Consider the following 20127-nt stretch of genomic DNA (forward strand, 5'->3'; position numbering starts at 1 on the left):
ATGAACTCTCCTAGGGAACCTGGGGGCGATAAATGATAAGGATGTTAAGCTTGAAAGGGCTGGTAACTGTGACAGCATGGAATTCAAAGGAGGCAATAGACAGATGGGTAAGGGGAGAAAGAGAGAAAGACCACTTGGGAGAGATGAGGATCCCGGTGCCACCACCCCGCTGACCAGAAGCTCTCGGGGTGTGCGAGAACACGTGGGCGGACGAGGAGAGAGCAGTAGGAGTAGCAGTGTTATCTGTGGTGATCCATGTTTCCGTCAGTGCCAAGAAGTCAAGGGACTGGAGGGAGGCATAGGCTGAGATGAACTCTGCCTTGTTGGCCGCAGATTGGCAGTTCCAGAGGCTACCAGAGACCTGGAACTCCACGTGGGTCGTACGCGCTGGGACCACCAGGTTAGGGTGGTCGCGGCCACGCGGTGTGGAGCGTTTGTATGGTCTGTGCAGAGAGGAGAGAACAGGGATAGACAGACACATAGTTGACAGGCTACAGAAAAGGCTACGCTAATGCAAGGAAATTGAATGACAAGCGGACTACACGTCTCGAATGTTCAGAAAGTTAAGCTTACGTAGCAAGAATCTTATTGACTAAAATGATTAAAATGATACAGTACTGCTAAAGTAGGCTAGCTGGCAGTGGCTGCGTTGTTGACACTACACTAATCAAGTCGTTCCGTTGAGTGTAATAATTCTACAGTGCTGCTATTCGGGGGCTAGCTGGCTAGCTAGCAGTGTTGTTTACGTTACGTTGAGTTAAAAGAACGACAATAGCTGGCTAGCTAACCTAGGGAATCGGTCTAGACTACACAATTATCTTTGAAACAAAGACGGCTATGTAGCTAGCTACGATCAAACAAATCAAACCGTTGTACTGTAATGAAATGAAATGAAAATGTGAAACTACCTGACCGGGTTGTTGAATTCAAAACAGTAGACGTTGGCTAGCTGTTAGCAGTTAGCTGTTGGCTAGCTAGCAGAGTCTCCTACGTTAAGGACGACAAATAGCTGGCTAGCGAACCTCAGTGAATTAAGATAATCACTCCAAGGCTACACACACTAAACTACACAATTATCTTGAAACAAAGACAGCTATGTAGCTAGCTAACACTGAACTAATCAAGTCGTACAGTTGAGTGAATAGCACTACAGTGATGCTAATCTGTGTGCGTTAGCTAGCTCCTGGGCGAATAGCAGTGAAGGCTACGTTAGGGCGACGAAATACGATAATTATGCAATTATCTCTGATACAAGGACGGCTATGTAGCTAGCTAAGAAGAATTGCTAAGATTAGACAAATCAACCGTTGTACTATAATGAAATGTAATGAAAAAGTTATACAACCTGCAGAGCGAAGTGCGAATGCGACCGCTCGCTCCAACCGGAACCATTTACACAGCCTGTCATTCAGCAGTCTACACAGCCTGTCAGTCAGCGGTCTACACTGCCTGTCAGTCAGCGGTCTACACAGCCTGTCAGTCAGCGGTCTACACAGCCTGTCAGTCAGCGGTCTACACAGCCTGTCAGTCAGTGGTCTACACAGCCTGTCAGTCAGCAGTCTACACAGCCTGTCAGTCAGCGGTCTACACAGCCTGTCAGTCAGCGGTCTACACAGCCTGTCAGTCAGCGGTCTACACAGCCTGTCAGTCAGTGGTCTACACAGCCTGTCAGTCAGCAGTCTACACAGCCTGTCAGTCAGCAGTCTACACAGCCTGTCAGTCAGTGGTCTACACTGCCTGTCAGTCAGCGGTCTACACAGCCTGTCAGTCAGTGGTCTACACAGCCTGTCAGTCAGCGGTCTACACAGCCTGTCAGTCAGCGGTCTACACAGCCTGTCAGTCAGTGGTCTACACAGCCTGTCAGTCAGCAGTCTACACAGCCTGTCAGTCAGTGGTCTACACAGCCTGTCAGTCAGCAGTCTACACAGCCTGTCAGTCAGCGGTCTACACAGCCTGTCAGTCAGTGGTCTACACAGCCTGTCAGTCAGCAGTCTACACAGCCTGTCAGTCAGCAGTCTACACAGCCTGTCAGTCAGCGGTCTACACAGCCTGTCAGTCAGCGGTCTACACAGCCTGTCAGTCAGCAGTCTACACAGCCTGTCAGTCAGTGGTCTACACAGCCTGTCAGTCAGCGGTCTACACAGCCTGTCAGTCAGCAGTCTACACAGCCTGTCAGTCAGCGGTCTACACAGCCTGTCAGTCAGTGGTCTACACAGCCTGTCATTCAGCAGTCTACACAGCCTGTCAGTCAGTGGTCTACACAGCCTGTCAGTCAGCGGTCTACACAGCCTGTCAGTCAGCGGTCTACACAGCCTGTCAGTCAGCGATCTACACGGAGCTGTCAGTCAGCAGTCTACACAGCCTGTCATTCAGCAGTCTACACAGCCTGTCAGTCAGCGGTCTACACAGCCTGTGAGTCAGCAGTCTACACAGCCTGTCAGTCAGCGGTCTACACAGCCTGTCAGTCAGCAGTCTACACAGCCTGTCAGTCAGCAGTCTACATGGAGCTGTCAGTCAGCGGTCTACACAGCCTGTCAGTCAGCGGTCTACACAGCCTGTCAGTCAGCGGTCTACACAGCCTGTCAGTCAGTGGTCTACACAGCCTGTCAGTCAGCGGTCTACACAGCCTGTCAGTCAGTGGTCTACACAGCCTGTCAGTCAGTGGTCTACACAGCCTGTCAGTCAGCGGTCTACACAGCCTGTCAGTCAGCGGTCTACACAGCCTGTCAGTCAGCGGTCTACACAGCCTGTCAGTCAGCAGTCTACACAGCCTGTCAGTCAGTGGTCTACACAGCCTGTCAGTCAGCGGTCTACACAGCCTGTCAGTCAGCGGTCTACACAGCCTGTCAGTCAGCGGTCTACACAGCCTGTCAGTCAGCAGTCTACACAGCCTGTCAGTCAGTGGTCTACACAGCCTGTCAGTCAGCGGTCTACACAGCCTGTCAGTCAGCGGTCTACACAGCCTGTCAGTCAGCGGTCTACACAGCCTGTCAGTCAGCGGTCTACACAGCCTGTCAGTCAGCGGTCTACACAGCCTGTCAGTCAGCGGTCTACACAGCCTGTCAGTCAGTGGTCTACACAGCCTGTCAGTCAGCAGTCTACACAGCCTGTCAGTCAGCAGTCTACACAGCCTGTCAGTCAGTGGTCTACACTGCCTGTCAGTCAGCGGTCTACACAGCCTGTCAGTCAGTGGTCTACACAGCCTGTCAGTCAGCGGTCTACACAGCCTGTCAGTTCAGCGGTCTACACAGCCTGTCAGTCAGTGGTCTACACAGCCTGTCAGTCAGCAGTCTACACAGCCTGTCAGTCAGTGGTCTACACAGCCTGTCAGTCAGCAGTCTACACAGCCTGTCAGTCAGCGGTCTACACAGCCTGTCAGTCAGTGGTCTACACAGCCTGTCAGTCAGCAGTCTACACAGCCTGTCAGTCAGCAGTCTACACAGCCTGTCAGTCAGCGGTCTACACAGCCTGTCAGTCAGCGGTCTACACAGCCTGTCAGTCAGCAGTCTACACAGCCTGTCAGTCAGTGGTCTACACAGCCTGTCAGTCAGCGGTCTACACAGCCTGTCAGTCAGCAGTCTACACAGCCTGTCAGTCAGCGGTCTACACAGCCTGTCAGTCAGTGGTCTACACAGCCTGTCATTCAGCAGTCTACACAGCCTGTCAGTCAGTGGTCTACACAGCCTGTCAGTCAGCGGTCTACACAGCCTGTCAGTCAGCGGTCTACACAGCCTGTCAGTCAGCGATCTACACGGAGCTGTCAGTCAGCAGTCTACACAGCCTGTCATTCAGCAGTCTACACAGCCTGTCAGTCAGCGGTCTACACAGCCTGTCAGTCAGCAGTCTACACAGCCTGTCAGTCAGCGGTCTACACAGCCTGTCAGTCAGCAGTCTACACAGCCTGTCAGTCAGCAGTCTACATGGAGCTGTCAGTCAGCGGTCTACACAGCCTGTCAGTCAGCGGTCTACACAGCCTGTCAGTCAGCGGTCTACACAGCCTGTCAGTCAGTGGTCTACACAGCCTGTCAGTCAGCGGTCTACACAGCCTGTCAGTCAGTGGTCTACACAGCCTGTCAGTCAGTGGTCTACACAGCCTGTCAGTCAGCGGTCTACACAGCCTGTCAGTCAGCGGTCTACACAGCCTGTCAGTCAGCGGTCTACACAGCCTGTCAGTCAGCAGTCTACACAGCCTGTCAGTCAGTGGTCTACACAGCCTGTCAGTCAGCGGTCTACACAGCCTGTCAGTCAGCGGTCTACACAGCCTGTCAGTCAGCAGTCTACACAGCCTGTCAGTCAGCAGTCTACACAGCCTGTCAGTCAGTGGTCTACACAGCCTGTCAGTCAGCGGTCTACACAGCCTGTCAGTCAGCGGTCTACACAGCCTGTCAGTCAGCGGTCTACACAGCCTGTCAGTCAGCGGTCTACACAGCCTGTCAGTCAGCAGTCTACACAGCCTGTCAGTCAGTGGTCTACACAGCCTGTCAGTCAGTGGTCTACACAGCCTGTCAGTCAGCGGTCTACACAGCCTGTCAGTCAGCGGTCTACACAGCCTGTCAGTCAGCGGTCTACATGGAGCTGTCAGTCAGTGGTCTACACAGCCTGTCAGTCAGCAGTCTACACAGCCTGTCAGTCAGCAGTCTACACAGCCTGTCAGTCAGTGGTCTACACAGCCTGTCAGTCAGCGATCTACATGGAGCTGTCAGTCAGCAGTCTACACAGCCTGTCAGTCAGTGGTCTACACAGCCTGTCAGTCAGAGGTCTACATGGAGCTGTCAGTCAGAGGTCTACACTGAGCTGGTATCCTCATATCCCCTTTGGGATCAGGGTAGTAGACAACTTCAGAGGGAAAGAGGTCATTTATAGCCTGTTTAACATTGTAGACCATCTCTGGTAAACCTGGCTGTCTAAACTAACGGTCCCATATCGCCACCTAGTGTCAGTCAGGTAAGTTGCTGTTGACTTCCCAACTTCACATGTCCCTGTCGTCCCTGTGGACAGCATGCTTGTTACAAGGGGTTTGAGTCTCTATGGCACAGGTGGGGTTCTTTCCCCACAGTCACAGGGTCTGTGGTTCAAACCCCTTACAGGCAGTTTCCTGTCCTGTGGAGGGCTCGGTACAGTAACGATGTGGAGGGCTCGGTAGAGTAACGATGTGGAGGGATCGGTACAGTAACGATGTGAAGGGCTCGGTACAGTAACGATGTGGAGGGCTCGGTAGAGTATCGATGTTCCACATACAGTGCCTTCGGAAAGTATTCAGACCCCTTGGCTTTTTGTAACATTACAGCCTTATTCTAAAATGGATTCAATCAAAATGTTCCTCATCAATCTACATCACAATACCCCATAATGACATCACAATACCCCATAATGACATCACAATACCCCATAATGACATCACAATACCCCATAATGACGAAGTGAAAAACAGGTTTTTCATTTTTTATTTTGCAAATGTATTGAAAATAAAAAAAGACAGAAATACCTTATCTACATAAGTGTTCAGACCCTTTTCTATGAGACTCCAAATTGAGCTCAGGTGCATCCTGTTTCCATTGATCATCCTTGAGATGTTTCTACAACTTGATTGGAGTCCACCTGTGGTAAATTCAATAAGATTGGACGTGATTTGGAAAGGCACACACCTGTCTATATAAGGTCCCACAGTTGACAGTGCATGTCAGAGCAAATACCAAGCCATGATGTTGAGTACATTTTCTGTAGAGCTCTGAGACAGGATTGTTTCGAGGCACAGATCTGGGGAAGGGTACCAAACAAATGTCTGCAGTATTGAAGGTCCCCAAGAACACAGTGGCCTCCATTATTCTGCAGCATTGAAGGTCCCCAAGAACACAGAGGCCTCCATCATTCTGCAGCATTGAAGGTCCCCAAGAACACAGAGGCCTCCATCATTCTGCAGTATTGAAGGTCCCCAAGAACACAGAGGCCTCCATCATTCTTAAATGGAAAAAGTTTGGAACCACCAAGACTCTTCCTAGAGCTGGTCGCCCGGCCAAACTGATCAATCGGGGGAGAAGGGCCTTGGTCAGGGAGGTGACCAAGAACCCGATGTTCACTCCGACAGAGCTCCAGAGTTCCTCTGTGGAGATGGGCGAACCTTCCAGAAGGACAACCATCTCTGCAGCACTCCACCAATCAGACCTTTATGGTGGAGTGGCCAGACGGAAGCCACCCCTCAGTAAAAGGCACATGACAGCCCGCTTGGTAGTTTGCCAAAAGGCACCTAAAGGAATCAGACCATGAGAAACAAGATTCTCTGGTCTGATGAAACCAATATTGAACTCTTTGGCCTGAATGCCAAGCGTCACATCTGGAGGAAACCTGGCACCATCCCTAATATGAAGCATGGTGGTGGCAGCATCATGCTGTGGGGATGTTTTTCAACGGCAGGGACGGGGAGACTAGTCAGGATCGAGGGGAAGATGAACGGAGTAAAGTACAGAGAGATCATTAATGAAATCCTGCTCCAGAGCGCTCAGGACCTCAGTCTGGGACGAAGATTCACCTTCCAACAGGACAACACAGAAGTGGCTTCGGGACAAGTCTCTGAATGTCCTTGAGTGGCCCAGCCAGAGCCCAGACTTGAACCCGATCTAACATCTCTGGAGAGACCTGAAAATAGCTGTGCAGCGACGCTCCCCATCCAACCTCACAGAGCTTGAGAGGATCTGCAGAGAAGAATGGGAGAAACTCCTCAAATACAGATGTGCCAAGCTTGTAGTGTCATTACCCAAGAAGACCCGAGGCTGTAACACTGCCAAAGGTGCTTCAACAAAGAACTGACTAAAGGGTCTGAATACTTATGTAAATTCTAAATTTCAGATGTAAAAATGTTTTAATACATTTTTTTGCTTTGTCATTATGGGGTATTGCTTTGTCATTATGGGGTATTGTGATGTCATTATGGGGTATTGTGATGTCATTATGGGGTATTGTGGTGTCATTATGGGGTATTGTGATGTCATTATGGGGTATTGTGATGTCATTATGGGGTATTGTGATGTTATTATGGGGTATTGTGATGTCATTATGGGGTATTGCTTTGTCATTATGGGGTATTGCTTTGTCATTATGGGGTATTGTGATGTCATTATGGGGTATTGTGATGTCATTATGGGGTATGGTGTGTAGATTGATGAGGGTAAAAACTATTTAATACATTTTAGAATAAGGCTGTAACAAAATGTGTAAAAACTTTAAGGGGTCTGAATACTTTCCGAATGCACCGTAGCTTCGCATTGACATGATTGGTTGAAGGTAGGTGGGGGCAGGAGGTCCTGTATAAAAACATACATTCACTTCCTTGACAACTTCCTCCAGAATCACTCCGCTCCCCCGCTAAGCACAAGAAGTATGAAAACCCTGATGTCTGCGGAGGCTGTTTCGCAATAAATGCTGTACTGTCACTTCAGATGGTGGAGTGACCAATGCAGCCTTTACGGGATTTTATCAGAGACAGAAGAGGTAGCAAAGCATCCCACTCCCCCTCATTGGGGGTTCCTATACTGTCAATGAAACAAGCAGACCAGACTCAGCTGCTAATCTAATGCTTTGGTGTCTATTTATTTTATCTTTATTTAACGAGGCAAGTCAGTTAAGAACAAATTCTTATTTTCAATGACGGCCTAGGAACAGTGGGTTAACTGCCTGTTCAGGGGCAGAACAACAGATTTGTACCTTGTCAGCTCGGGGGTTTGAACTTGCAACCTTCCAGTTACTAGTCCAACGCTCTAACCACTAGGCTACGCTGCCGCCCCTTCTATGGAAGCGCCACCCCATTAAGCAGATTGGGTACTGATCGTTTTCATTTATCCACCATTATTTGGTTTTAAACACTTTTTAAATTTTTTTTTTAACCTGTGCCCCACTAATTAGGGTCCCATGGAAACACTGACCAGAACATTGTTTCCTTTCTATTTAATAGTCCATGTTTAAACCTTGAACAAACCTTGAACAAATAAGCCTATACCACTTCTGTTTTTAAACAATTAGCTATAGGCAGTGTATGAAACAGCTACAGAAGGACTTCTTTCGTTGCTATTGACTTAATTTTACGTGTCATTAGACACCTTTTTTTGAGGATGACTCCTGTGGCCCATTTGATTGTTCTAAATAGTGTACTGTCCCTTTAAAAAAATTAAAAAATAAAAGTCCTTCCGGGTCTCTCGTCACTGTTTTTATCGGCCACGTTTCCCCCCCCCTCTAAACTATACTGGACTCACTTGTCTTTGGTGGTCGGTCTTCAACCTATTTCTCTGCTCTTTGTTACTCTGTCCGATCATGGCAGCTCATTGTATCGACGAGCCGTTCCCTTTCCACGGGCTGCTCCCTAAAAAAGAGACCGGCGCCGCGTCTTATCTCACGAGGTTCCCCGAGTACGATGGACGGGGTGTTGTCATGGCAATCCTCGACACTGGCGTGGACCCAGGGGCCCCGGGCATGCAGGTAAATTTACCCCGGTGCTTTTACAGACTACTAGGCCTCATTCAAAATTCACGACTAGCTAGTGATTTTTTTTTTTAAAAACCGGTGCTACCATGTCACTCCAATCTAGTAAAACTAGTTAGAAACTACTGTTCATCTTGTTTACATTTTAACGAGAAAACAGCTAACGCCTTGTTGTTGTTGTTGTAACATGACAGTCCCCTGGGTCTGTCGGTAAAGTAGCTCAGTTTAGCGTAGATGGATAATTTTAACAAGCTAAGATCATATAGCAAACCATCAGAACATAATGTCCTCGTTAGCTACACCATAAAATACCGACAGACCATTGATTTTGGCAGGACTAGTGCTACTATTTCCCCACCATAAGCATAAGAAGAAAAAAAAATAGATGATTATTGTTGCTGACATGTTTTATTTGAAATGTTTCAGTGACTAGCTAGTGAGTTGCTGTGACTTAGTGGTGGAACTGGGGGACGCTGATGGAAACAGGATCAAACATCTGTTGAGAGCCGTCACTCAACTGTAGAGGCCCTGTCCTGTCTGCCTGCCCTGTCTAGTTCCTGTCTGTCTGTCCTGTCTAGTTCCTGTCTGTCTGTCTGTCTGTCCTGTCTAGTTACTGTCTGTCTGTCCTGTCTAGTTCCTGTCTGTCTGTATGCCCTGTCTAGTTACTGTCTGTCCTGTATGCCCTGTGTAGTTACTGTCTGTCTTTCCTGTCTAGTTCCTGTCTGTCTGTCTGTCTGTCTGTCTGTCCTGTCTAGTTACTGTCTGTCTGTCCTGTCTAGCTACTGTCTGTCTGTATGCCCTGTCTAGTTACTGTCTGTCCTGTATGCCCTGTGTAGTTACTGTCTGTCTTTCCTGTCTAGCTACTGTCTGTCTGTATGCCCTGTCTAGTTACTGTCTGTCCTGTATGCCCTGTGTAGTTACTGTCTGTCCTGTCTAGTCACTGTCTGTCTGTCCTGTATGCCCTGTCTAGTTCCTGTCTGTCTTTCCTGTCTAGCTACTGTCTGTCTGTATGCCCTGTCTAGTTACTGTCTGTCCTGTATGCCCTGTGTAGTTACTGTCTGTCCTGTCTAGTCACTGTCTGTCTGTCTGTCTGTCTGTCTGTCTGTCTGTCTGTCTGTCTGTCTGTCTGTCTGTCTGTCTGTCTGTCCTGTATGCCCTGTCTAGTTACTGTCTGTCCTGTCTAGTCACTGTCTAGCTACTGTCTGTCTGTCTGTCCTGTCACTGTCTAGCTACTGTCTGTCTGTCTGTCCTGTCTAGTCACTGTCTAGCTACTGTCTGTCTGTCTGTCCTGTATGCCTGTCTGTCCTGTATGCCCTGTCTAGTTACTGTCTGTCCTGTCTAGTCACTGTCTAGCTACTGTCTGTCTGTCCTGTATGCCCTGTCTAGTTTCTGTCTGTCTGTCTGTCTGTCTGTCTGTCCTGTATGCCCTGTCTAGTTACTGTCTGTCTGTCTGTCCTGTGTGCCCTGTCTAGTTACTGTCTGTCTGTCTGTCTGTCCTGTCTGCCCTGTCTAGCTACTGTTTGTCTGTCTGCCCTGTCAAGCTACTGTCTGTCTGTCTGCCCTGTCTAGTTACTGTCTAGCTACTGTCTGTCTGTCCTGTATGCCCTGTCTAGTTACTGTCTGTCTGTCTGTCCTGTCTGCCCTGTCTAGCTACTGTTTGTCTGTCTGCCCTGTCTAGTTACTGTCGAGCTACTGTTTGTCTGTCTGCCCTGTCTAGCTAGTGTGTCTGTCTGCCCTGTCTAGCTACTGTTTGTCTGTCTGCCCTGTCTAGCTAGTGTGTCTGTCTGCCCTGTCTAGCTACTGTGTGTCTGTCTGCCCTGTCAAGCTACTGTGTTTCTGTCTGCCCTGTCTAGCTACTGGCTGCCTGTCTAGTTACTGTCTAGCTACTGTTTGTCTGTCTGCCCTGTCTAGCTACTGTGTGTCTGTCTGTCCTGTCTAGCTACTGTCTGTCTGTCTGCCCTGACTAGTTACTGTCTAGCTACTGTTTGTCTGTCTGCCCTGTCTAGTTACTGTCTAGCTACTGTTTGTCTGTCTGCCCTGTCTAGCTAGTGTGTCTGTCTGCCCTGTCTAGCTACTGTTTGTCTGTCTGTCCTGTCTAGCTACTGTCTGTCTGCCCTGACTAGTTACTGTCTAGCTACTGTTTGTCTGTCTGCCCTGTCTAGTTACTGTCTAGCTTCCGTCTGTCTGCCCTGTCTAGTTACTGTCTAGCTACTGTTTGTCTGTCTGCCCTGTCTAGCTAGTGTGTCTGTCTGCCCTGTCTAGCGACTGTTTGTCTGTCTGCCCTGTCAAGCTACTGTGTGTCTGTCTGCCCTGTCTAGCTACTGTTTGTCTGTCTGCCCTGTCTAGTTACTGTCTAGCTACTGTCTGCCTGTCTGCCTTGTCTAGTTATTATCTAGCTACTGTCTGCCTGTCTGCCCTGTCTAGCTACTGTCTGCCTGTCTGCCCTGTCTAGCTACTGTCTGCCTGTCTGCCCTGTCTAGTTACTGTCTGTCTGTCTGCCCTGTCTAGTTACTGTCTAGCTACTGTTTGTCTGTCTGCCCTGTCTAGTTTACTGTCTAGCTACTGTTTGTCTGTCTGCCCTGTCTAGCTACTGTCTAGCTACTGTTTGTCTGTCTGCCCTGTCTAGCTACTGTTTGTCTGTCTGCCCTGTCTAGCTACTGTCTGTCTGCCCTGTCTAGTTACTGTCTAGCTACTGTTTGTCTGTCTGCCCTGTCTAGTTACTGTCTAGCTACTGTCTGTCTGCCCTGTCTAGTTACTGTCTAGCTACTGTTTTTCTGTCTGCCCTGTCTAGTTACTGTCTAGCTACTGTTTGCCTGTCTGCCCTGTCTAGTTATTATCTAGCTACTGTCTGCCTGTCTGCCCTGTCTAGCTACTGTCTGCCTGTCTGCCCTGTCTAGCTACTGTCTGCCTGTCTAGCTACTGTTTGTCTGTCTGCCCTGTCTAGCTACTGTCTGCCTGTCTGCCCTGTCTAGCTACTCTCTGCCTGTCTGCCCTGTCTAGTTACTGTCTGTCTGTCTGCCCTGTCTAGTTACTGTCTAGCTACTGTTTGTCTGTCTGCCCTGTCTAGTTACTGTCTAGCTACTGTTTGTCTGTCTGCCCTGTCTAGCTACTGTCTAGCTACTGTCTGCCTGTCTGCCCTGTCTAGCTACTGTTTGTCTGTCTGCCCTGTCTAGTTACTGTCTGTCTGTCTGCCCTGTCTAGTTACTGTCTAGCTACTGTTTGTCTGTCTGCCCTGTCTAGTTACTGTCTAGCTACTGTTTGTCTGTCTGCCCTGTCTAGTTACTGTCTAGCTACTGTCTGTCTGCCCTGTCTAGTTACTGTCTAGCTACTGTTTGTCTGTCTGCCCTGTCTAGTTACTGTCTAGCTACCAGTTGGTATAGAATATTACACTATTATATTGGTCCAGTTGGTATAGAATAGTACACTATTATATTGGTCCAGTTGGTAGAGAATATTACACTATTATATTGGTCCAGTTGGTAGAGAATATTACACTATTATATTGGTCCAGTTGGTATAGAATATTACACTATTATATTGGTCCAGTTGGTATAGAATATTACACTATTATATTGGTCCAGTTGGTAGAGAATATTACACTATTATATTGGTCCAGTTGGTATAGAATATTACACTATTATATTGGTCCAGTTGGTATAGAATATTACACTATTATATTGGTCCAGTTGGTATAGAATATTACACTATTATATTGGTCCAGTTGGTATAGAATATTACACTATTATATTGGTCCAGTTGGTAGAGAATATTACACTATTATATTGGTCCAGTTGGTATAGAATATTACACTATTATATTGGTCCAGTTGGTATAGAATATTACACTATTATATTGGTCCAGTTGGTATAGAATATTACACTATTATATTGGTCCAGTTGGTATAGAATATTACACTATTATATTGGTCCAGTTGGTATAGAATATTACACTATTATATTGGTCCAGTTGGTATAGAATATTACACTATTATATTGGTCCAGTTGGTATAGAATATTACACTATTATATTGATACATCACTGACGGTGATGGTCATCAGATCCTATTGGTTACATACACGTGGTTAGCAGATCCTATTGGTTACATACACGTGGTTAGCAGGTCCTATTGGTTACATACACATGGTTAGCAGATCCTATTGGTTACATACACATGGTTAGCAGATGTTATTGGTTACATACACATGGTTAGCAGATCCTATTGGTTACATACACATGGTGAGCAGATGTTATTGGTTACATACACATGGTTAGCAGATCCTATTGGTTACATACACATGGTTATCAGATGTTATTGGTTACATACACATGGTTAGCAGATCCTATTGGTTACATACACATGGTTAGCAGATCCTATTGGTTACATACACATGGTGAGCAGATGTTATTGGTTACATACACATGGTTATCAGATCCTATTGGTTACATACACATGGTTAGCAGATCCTATTGGTTACATACACATGGTGAGCAGATGTTATTGGTTACATACACATGGTTAGCAGATCCTATTGGTTACATACACATGGTGAGCAGATGTTATTGGTCACATACACATGGTTAGCAGATGTTATTGGTTACATACACATGGTTAGCAGATGTTATTGGTTACATACACATGGTTAGCAGATGTTATTGGTCACATACACATGGTTAGCAGATCCTATTGGTCACATACACATGGTTAGCAGATGTTATTGGTCACATACACATGGTTAGCAGATGTTATTGGTTACATACACATGGTTAGCAGATCCTATTGGTCACGTACACATGGTTATCAGATGTTATTGGTTACATACACATGGTTAGCAGATCCTATTGGTTACATACACGTGGTTATCAGATGTTATTGGTTACATACACATGGTTAGCAGATGTTATTGGTTACATACACATGGTTAGCAGATCCTATTGGTCACGTACACATGGTTATCAGATGTTATTGGTTACATACACATGGTTAGCAGATCCTATTGGTCACGTACACATGGTTATCAGATGTTATTGGTTACATACACATGGTTAGCAGATCCTATTGGTCACGTACACATGGTTATCAGATGTTATTGGTTACATACACATGGTTAGCAGATCCTATTGGTTACATACACATGGTTAGCAGATGTTATTGGTTACATACACATGGTTGGCAGATCCTATTGGTTACATACACATGGTTATCAGATGTTATTGGTCACATACACATGGTTATCAGATGTTATTGGTCACATACACATGGTTAGCAGATGTTATTGGTCACATACACATGGTTAGCAGATCCTATTGGTTACATACACATGGTTAGCAGATGTTATTGGTTACATACACATGGTTATCAGATGTTATTGGTCACATACACATGGTTGGCAGATCCTATTGGTTACATACACATGGTTATCAGATGTTATTGGTTACATACACATGGTTAGCAGATCCTATTGGTTACATACACGTGGTTATCAGATGTTATTGGTTACATACACATGGTTAGCAGATGTTATTGGTTACATACACATGGTTAGCAGATCCTATTGGTCACGTACACATGGTTAGCAGATGTTATTGGTCACATACACGTGGTTAGCAGATCCTATTGGTTACATACACGTGGTTAGCAGATCCTATTGGTTACATACACATGGTTATCAGATGTTATTGGTCACATACACATGGTTATCAGATGTTATTGGTCACATACACATGGTTATCAGATGTTATTGGTCACATACACATGGTTATCAGATGTTATTGGTCACATACACATGGTTAGCAGATGTTATTGGTCACATACACGTGGTTAGCAGATCCTATTGGTTACATACACGTGGTTAGCAGATCCTATTGGTTACATACACATGGTTAGCAGATCCTATTGGTTACATACACATGGTTATCAGATGTTATTATTCACATACACATGGTTAGCAGATCCTATTGGTTACATACACATGGTTAGCAGATCCTATTGGTTACATACACATGGTTAGCAGATCCTATTGGTTACATACACATGGTTAGAAGATGTTAATGGTCACATACACATGGTTAGCAGATGTTATTGGTCACATACACATGGTTAGCAGATGTTATTGGTTACATACACATGGTTATCAGATGTTATTGGTTACATACACATGGTTAGCAGATCCTATTGGTTACATACACGTGGTTAGCAGATCCTATTGGTTACATACACATGGTTAGCAGATCCTATTGGTTACATACACATGGTTAGCAGATGTTAATGGTCACATACACGTGGTTAGCAGATGTTATTGGTTACATACACATGGTTAGCAGATGTTATTGGTCACATACACATGGTTAGCAGATGTTATTGGTCACATACACATGGTTAGCAGATGTTATTGGTTACATACACATGGTTAGCAGATGTTATTGGTCACATACACATGGTTAGCAGATGTTATTGGTCACATACACATGGTTAGCAGATGTTATTGGTCACATACACATGGTTAGCAGATCCTATTGGTTACATACACATGGTTAGCAGATCCTATTGGTTACATACACATGGTTAGCAGATGTTATTATTCACATACACATGGTTAGCAGATGTTATTGGTCACATACACATGGTTAGCAGATGTTATTGGTCACATACACATGGTTAGCAGATGTTATTGGTCACATACACATGGTTAGAAGATGTTATTGGTCACATACACATGGTTAGCAGATGTTATTGGTCACATACACATGGTTAGCAGATGTTAATGGTCACATACACATGGTTAGCAGATGTTAATGGTCACTTACACATGGTTAGCAGATGTTATTGGTCACATGGTTAGCAGATGTTATTGGTCACATGGTTAGCAGATGTTATTGGTCACATGGTTATCCAATGTTATTGGTCACAGTTTATCAGTCTGGTGGCCCTGGAGATGGAAGCTGTTTATCAGTCTGGTGGCCCTGGAGATAGAAGCTGTTTATCAGTCTGGTGGCCCTGGAGATGGAAGCTGTTTATCAGTCTGATGGCCCTGGAGATGGAAGCTGTTTATCTGTCTGATGGTCTGGAGATAGAAGCTGTTTATCAGTCTGATGGTCTGGAGATAGAAGCTGTTTATCAGTCTGATGGTATGGAGATAGAAGCTGTTTATCAGTCTGATGGTATGGAGATAGAAGCTGTTTATCAGTCTGATGGTCTGGAGATAGAAGCTGTTTATCAGTCTGATGGTCTGGAGATAGAAGCTGTTTATCAGTCTGATGGTATGGAGATAGAAGCTGTTTATCAGTCTGATGGTATGGAGATAGAAGCTGTTTATCAGTCTGATGGTATGGAGATAGAAGCTGTTTATCAGTCTGATGGGTCTGGAGATGGAAGCTGTTTATCAGTCTGGTGGCCCTGGAGATGGAAGCTGTTTATCAGTCTGGTGGCCCTGGAGATGGAAGCTGTTTATCAGTCTGGTGGCCCTGGAGATGGAAGCTGTTTATCAGTCTGGTGGCCCTGGAGATGGAAGCTGTTTATCAGTCTGGTGGCCTGGAGATGGAAGCTGTTTATCAGTCTGGTGGCCCTGGAGATGGAAGCTGTTTATCAGTCTGGTGGCCCTGGAGATGGAAGCTGTTTATCAGTCTGGTGGCCCTGGAGATGGAAGCTGTTTATCAGTCTGGTGGCCCTGGAGATGGAAGCTGTTTATCAGTCTGGTGGCCCTGGAGATGGAAGCTGTTTATCAGTCTGGTGGCCCTGGAGATGGAAGCTGTTTATCAGTCTGATGGCCCTGGAGATGGAAGCTGTTTACCAGTGTGATGGGTCTGGAGATAGAAGCTGTTTACCAGTCTGATGGGTCTGGAGATAGAAGCTGTTGACCAGTCTGGAGATAGAAGCTGTTGACCAGTCTGATGGGTCTGGAGATAGAAGCTGTTGACCAGTCTGATGGGTCTGGAGAGAGAAGCTGTTGACCAGTCTGATGGGTCTGGAGATAGAAGCTGTTGACCAGTCTGGAGATAGAAGCTGTTGACCAGTCTGGAGACAGAAGCTGTTGACCAGTCTGGAGACAGAAGCTGTTGACCAGTCTGGAGACAGAAGCTGTTGACCAGTCTGGAGACAGAAGCTGTTGACCAGTCTGATGGGTCTGGAGACAGAAGCTGTTTATCAGTCTGATGGTCTGGAGATAGAAGCTGTTGACCAGTCTGATGGGTCTGGAGATAGAAGCTGTTGACCAGTCTGGAGATAGAAGCTGTTTATCAGTCTGATGGTCTGGAGATAGAAGCTGTTTACCAGTCTGATGGGTCTGGAGATAGAAGCTGTTGACCAGTCTGATGGGTCTGGAGATAGAAGCTGTTGACCAGTCTGATGGGTCTGGAGATAGAAGCTGTTTATCAGTCTGTTGGTCTGGAGAAAGAAGCTGTTTATCAGTCTGATGGGTCTGGAGATAGAAGCTGTTGACCAGTCTGATGGGTCTGGAGATAGAAGCTGTTGACCAGTCTGGAGACAGAAGCTGTTGACCAGTCTGGAGACAGAAGCTGTTTATCAGTCTGATGGGTCTGGAGATAGAAGCTGTTGACCAGTCTGATGGGTCTGGAGATAGAAGCTGTTGACCAGTCTGATGGGTCTGGAGATAGAAGCTGTTGACCAGTCTGGAGATAGAAGCTGTTTATCAGTCTGATGGTCTGGAGATAGAAGCTGTTTACCAGTCTGATGGGTCTGGAGATAGAAGCTGTTGACCAGTCTGATGGGTCTGGAGATAGAAGCTGTTGACCAGTCTGATGGGTCTGGAGATAGAAGCTGTTTATCAGTCTGTTGGTCTGGAGAAAGAAGCTGTTTATCAGTCTGATGGGTCTGGAGATAGAAGCTGTTGACCAGTCTGATGGGTCTGGAGATAGAAGCTGTTGACCAGTCTGGAGACAGAAGCTGTTGACCAGTCTGGAGACAGAAGCTGTTTATCAGTCTGATGGGTCTGGAGATAGAAGCTGTTGACCAGTCTGATGGGTCTGGAGATAGAAGCTGTTGACCAGTCTGATGGGTCTGGAGATAGAAGCTGTTTATCAGTCTGATGGTCTGGAGATAGAAGCTGTTTATCAGTCTGATGGGTCTGGAGACAGAAGCTGTTGACCAGTCTGATGGGTCTGGAGATAGAAGCTGTTGACCAGTCTGGAGACAGAAGCTGTTGACCAGTCTGGAGACAGAAGCTGTTTATCAGTCTGATGGTCTGGAGATAGAAGCTGTTGACCAGTCTGATGGGTCTGGAGATAGAAGCTGTTGACCAGTCTGGAGATAGAAGCTGTTTACCAGTCTGATGGTCTGGAGATAGAAGCTGTTTATCAGTCTGATGGTCTGGAGACAGAAGCTGTTGACCAGTCTGATGGGTCTGGAGATAGAAGCTGTTTATCAGTCTGATGGTCTGGAGACAGAAGCTGTTGACCAGTCTGATGGGTCTGGAGATAGAAGCTGTTGACCAGTCTGGAGACAGAAGCTGTTGACCAGTCTGATGGGTCTGGAGAGAGAAGCTGTTGACCATTCTGGAAATAGAAGCTGTTGACCAGTCTGGAAATAGAAGCTGTTGACCAGTCTGGAGATAGAAGCTGTTTACCAGTCTGATGGTCTGGAGATAGAAGCTGTTTATCAGTCTGATGGTCTGGAGACAGAAGCTGTTGACCAGTCTGATGGGTCTGGAGATAGAAGCTGTTTATCAGTCTGATGGTATGGAGATAGAAGCTGTTTATCAGTCTGATGGGTCTGGAGATAGAAGCTGTTGACCAGTCTGATGGGTCTGGAGATAGAAGCTGTTTATCAGTCTGATGGGTCTGGAGATAGAAGCTGTTGACCAGTCTGATGGGTCTGGAGATAGAAGCTGTTGACCAGTCTGATGGTCTGGAGATAGAAGCTGTTGACCAGTCTGGAGATAGAAGCTGTTTATCAGTCTGATGGGTCTGGAGATAGAAGCTGTTGACCAGTCTGATGGGTCTGGAGATAGAAGCTGTTTATCAGTCTGATGGGTCTGGAGATAGAAGCTGTTTATCAGTCTGATGGTCTGGAGATAGAAGCTGTTTATCAGTCTGATGGGTCTGGAGACAGAAGCTGTTGACCAGTCTGATGGGTGCTGTTTACCAGTCTGATGGTCCTGGAGATAGAAGCTGTTTATCAGTCTGATGGGTCTGGAGATAGAAGCTGTTTATCAGTCTGATGGGTCTGGAGATAGAAGCTGTTGACCAGTCTGATGGGTCTGGAGATAGAAGCTGTTGACCAGTCTGATGGTCTGGAGATAGAAGCTGTTGACCAGTCTGGAGATAGAAGCTGTTTATCAGTCTGATGGGTCTGGAGATAGAAGCTGTTGACCAGTCTGATGGGTCTGGAGATAGAAGCTGTTTATCAGTCTGATGGGTCTGGAGATAGAAGCTGTTTATCAGTCTGATGGTCTGGAGATAGAAGCTGTTTATCAGTCTGATGGGTCTGGAGACAGAAGCTGTTGACCAGTCTGATGGGTGCTGTTTACCAGTCTGATGGTCCTGGAGATAGAAGCTGTTGACCAGTCTGATGGGTCTGGAGAGAGAAGCTGTTTACCAGTCTGATGGTCCTGGAGATAGAAGCTGTTGACCAGTCTGATGGGTCTGGAGATAGAAGCTGTTGACCAGTCTGATGGGTCTGGAGAGAGAAGCTGTTTACCAGTCTGATGGGTCTGGAGATAGAAGCTGTTGACCAGTCTGATGGGTCTGGAGATAGAAGCTGTTGACCAGTCTGATGGGTCTGGAGATAGAAGCTGTTGACCAGTCTGATGGGTCTGGAGATAGAAGCTGTTGACCAGTCTGATGGTCTGGAGATAGAAACTGTTGACCAGTCTGATGGGTCTGGAGATAGAAACTGTTGACCAGTCTGATGGGTCTGGAGATAGAAGCTGTTGACCAGTCTGATGGTCTGGAGATAGAAACTGTTGACCAGTCTGATGGTCTGGAGATAGAAACTGTTGACCAGTCTGATGGGTCTGGAGATAGAAGCTGTTGACCAGTCTGATGGTCTGGAGATAGAAGCTGTTGACCAGTCTGATGGTCTGGAGATAGAAGCTGTTGACCAGTCTGATGGGTCTGGAGATAGAAGCTGTTGACCAGTCTGATGGTCTGGAGATAGAAGCTGTTGACCAGTCTGATGGGTCTGGAGATAGAAGCTGTTTATCAGTCTGTTGGTCTGGAGACAGAAGCTGTTTATCAGTCTGATGGGTCTGGAGATAGAAGCTGTTTATCAGTCTGTTGGTCTGGAGATAGAAGCTGTTGACCAGTCTGATGGTCTGGAGATAGAAGCTGTTGACCAGTCTGATGGGTCTGGAGACAGAAGCTGTTTATCAGTCTGTTGGTCTGGAGAAAGAAGCTGTTGACCAGTCTGATGGTCTGGAGATAGAAGCTGTTTATCAGTCTGATGGGTCTGGAGATAGAAGCTGTTGACCAGTCTGGAGATAGAAGCTGTTGACCAGTCTGATGGGTCTGGAGACAGAAGCTGTTGACCAGTCTGGAGATAGAAGCTGTTGACCAGTCTGGAGATAGAAGCTGTTGACCAGTCTGGAGATAGAAGCTGTTGACCAGTCTGATGGTCTGGAGATAGAAGCTGTTGACCAGTCTGATGGTCTGGAGATAGAAGCTGTTGACCAGTCTGATGGTCTGGAGATAGAAGCTGTTTATCAG

At 46.5% G+C, this 20127-nt stretch overlaps 1 protein-coding gene across 2 annotated transcripts in view; it reads left to right on the plus strand.

Moving 5' to 3' along the window:
* Positions 1–8175: 8175 nt before the first annotated feature.
* The window catches only part of tpp2 (tripeptidyl peptidase 2), a 106576-nt gene continuing 94624 nt past the window's right edge, over positions 8176–20127 (plus strand). For both annotated transcript variants that reach the window (XM_052517437.1, XM_052517438.1), the window contains exon 1: positions 8176–8466. In XM_052517437.1, coding sequence (XP_052373397.1) covers positions 8302–8466 — 165 coding nt within the window. In that variant the 5' untranslated portion in view covers positions 8176–8301. The remainder of the gene's footprint in view (positions 8467–20127) is intronic.

This window comes from Oncorhynchus keta, unplaced genomic scaffold (genome assembly GCF_023373465.1).
Source record: "Oncorhynchus keta strain PuntledgeMale-10-30-2019 unplaced genomic scaffold, Oket_V2 Un_scaffold_785_pilon_pilon, whole genome shotgun sequence".
Classification (NCBI taxonomy): domain Eukaryota; kingdom Metazoa; phylum Chordata; class Actinopteri; order Salmoniformes; family Salmonidae; genus Oncorhynchus; species Oncorhynchus keta.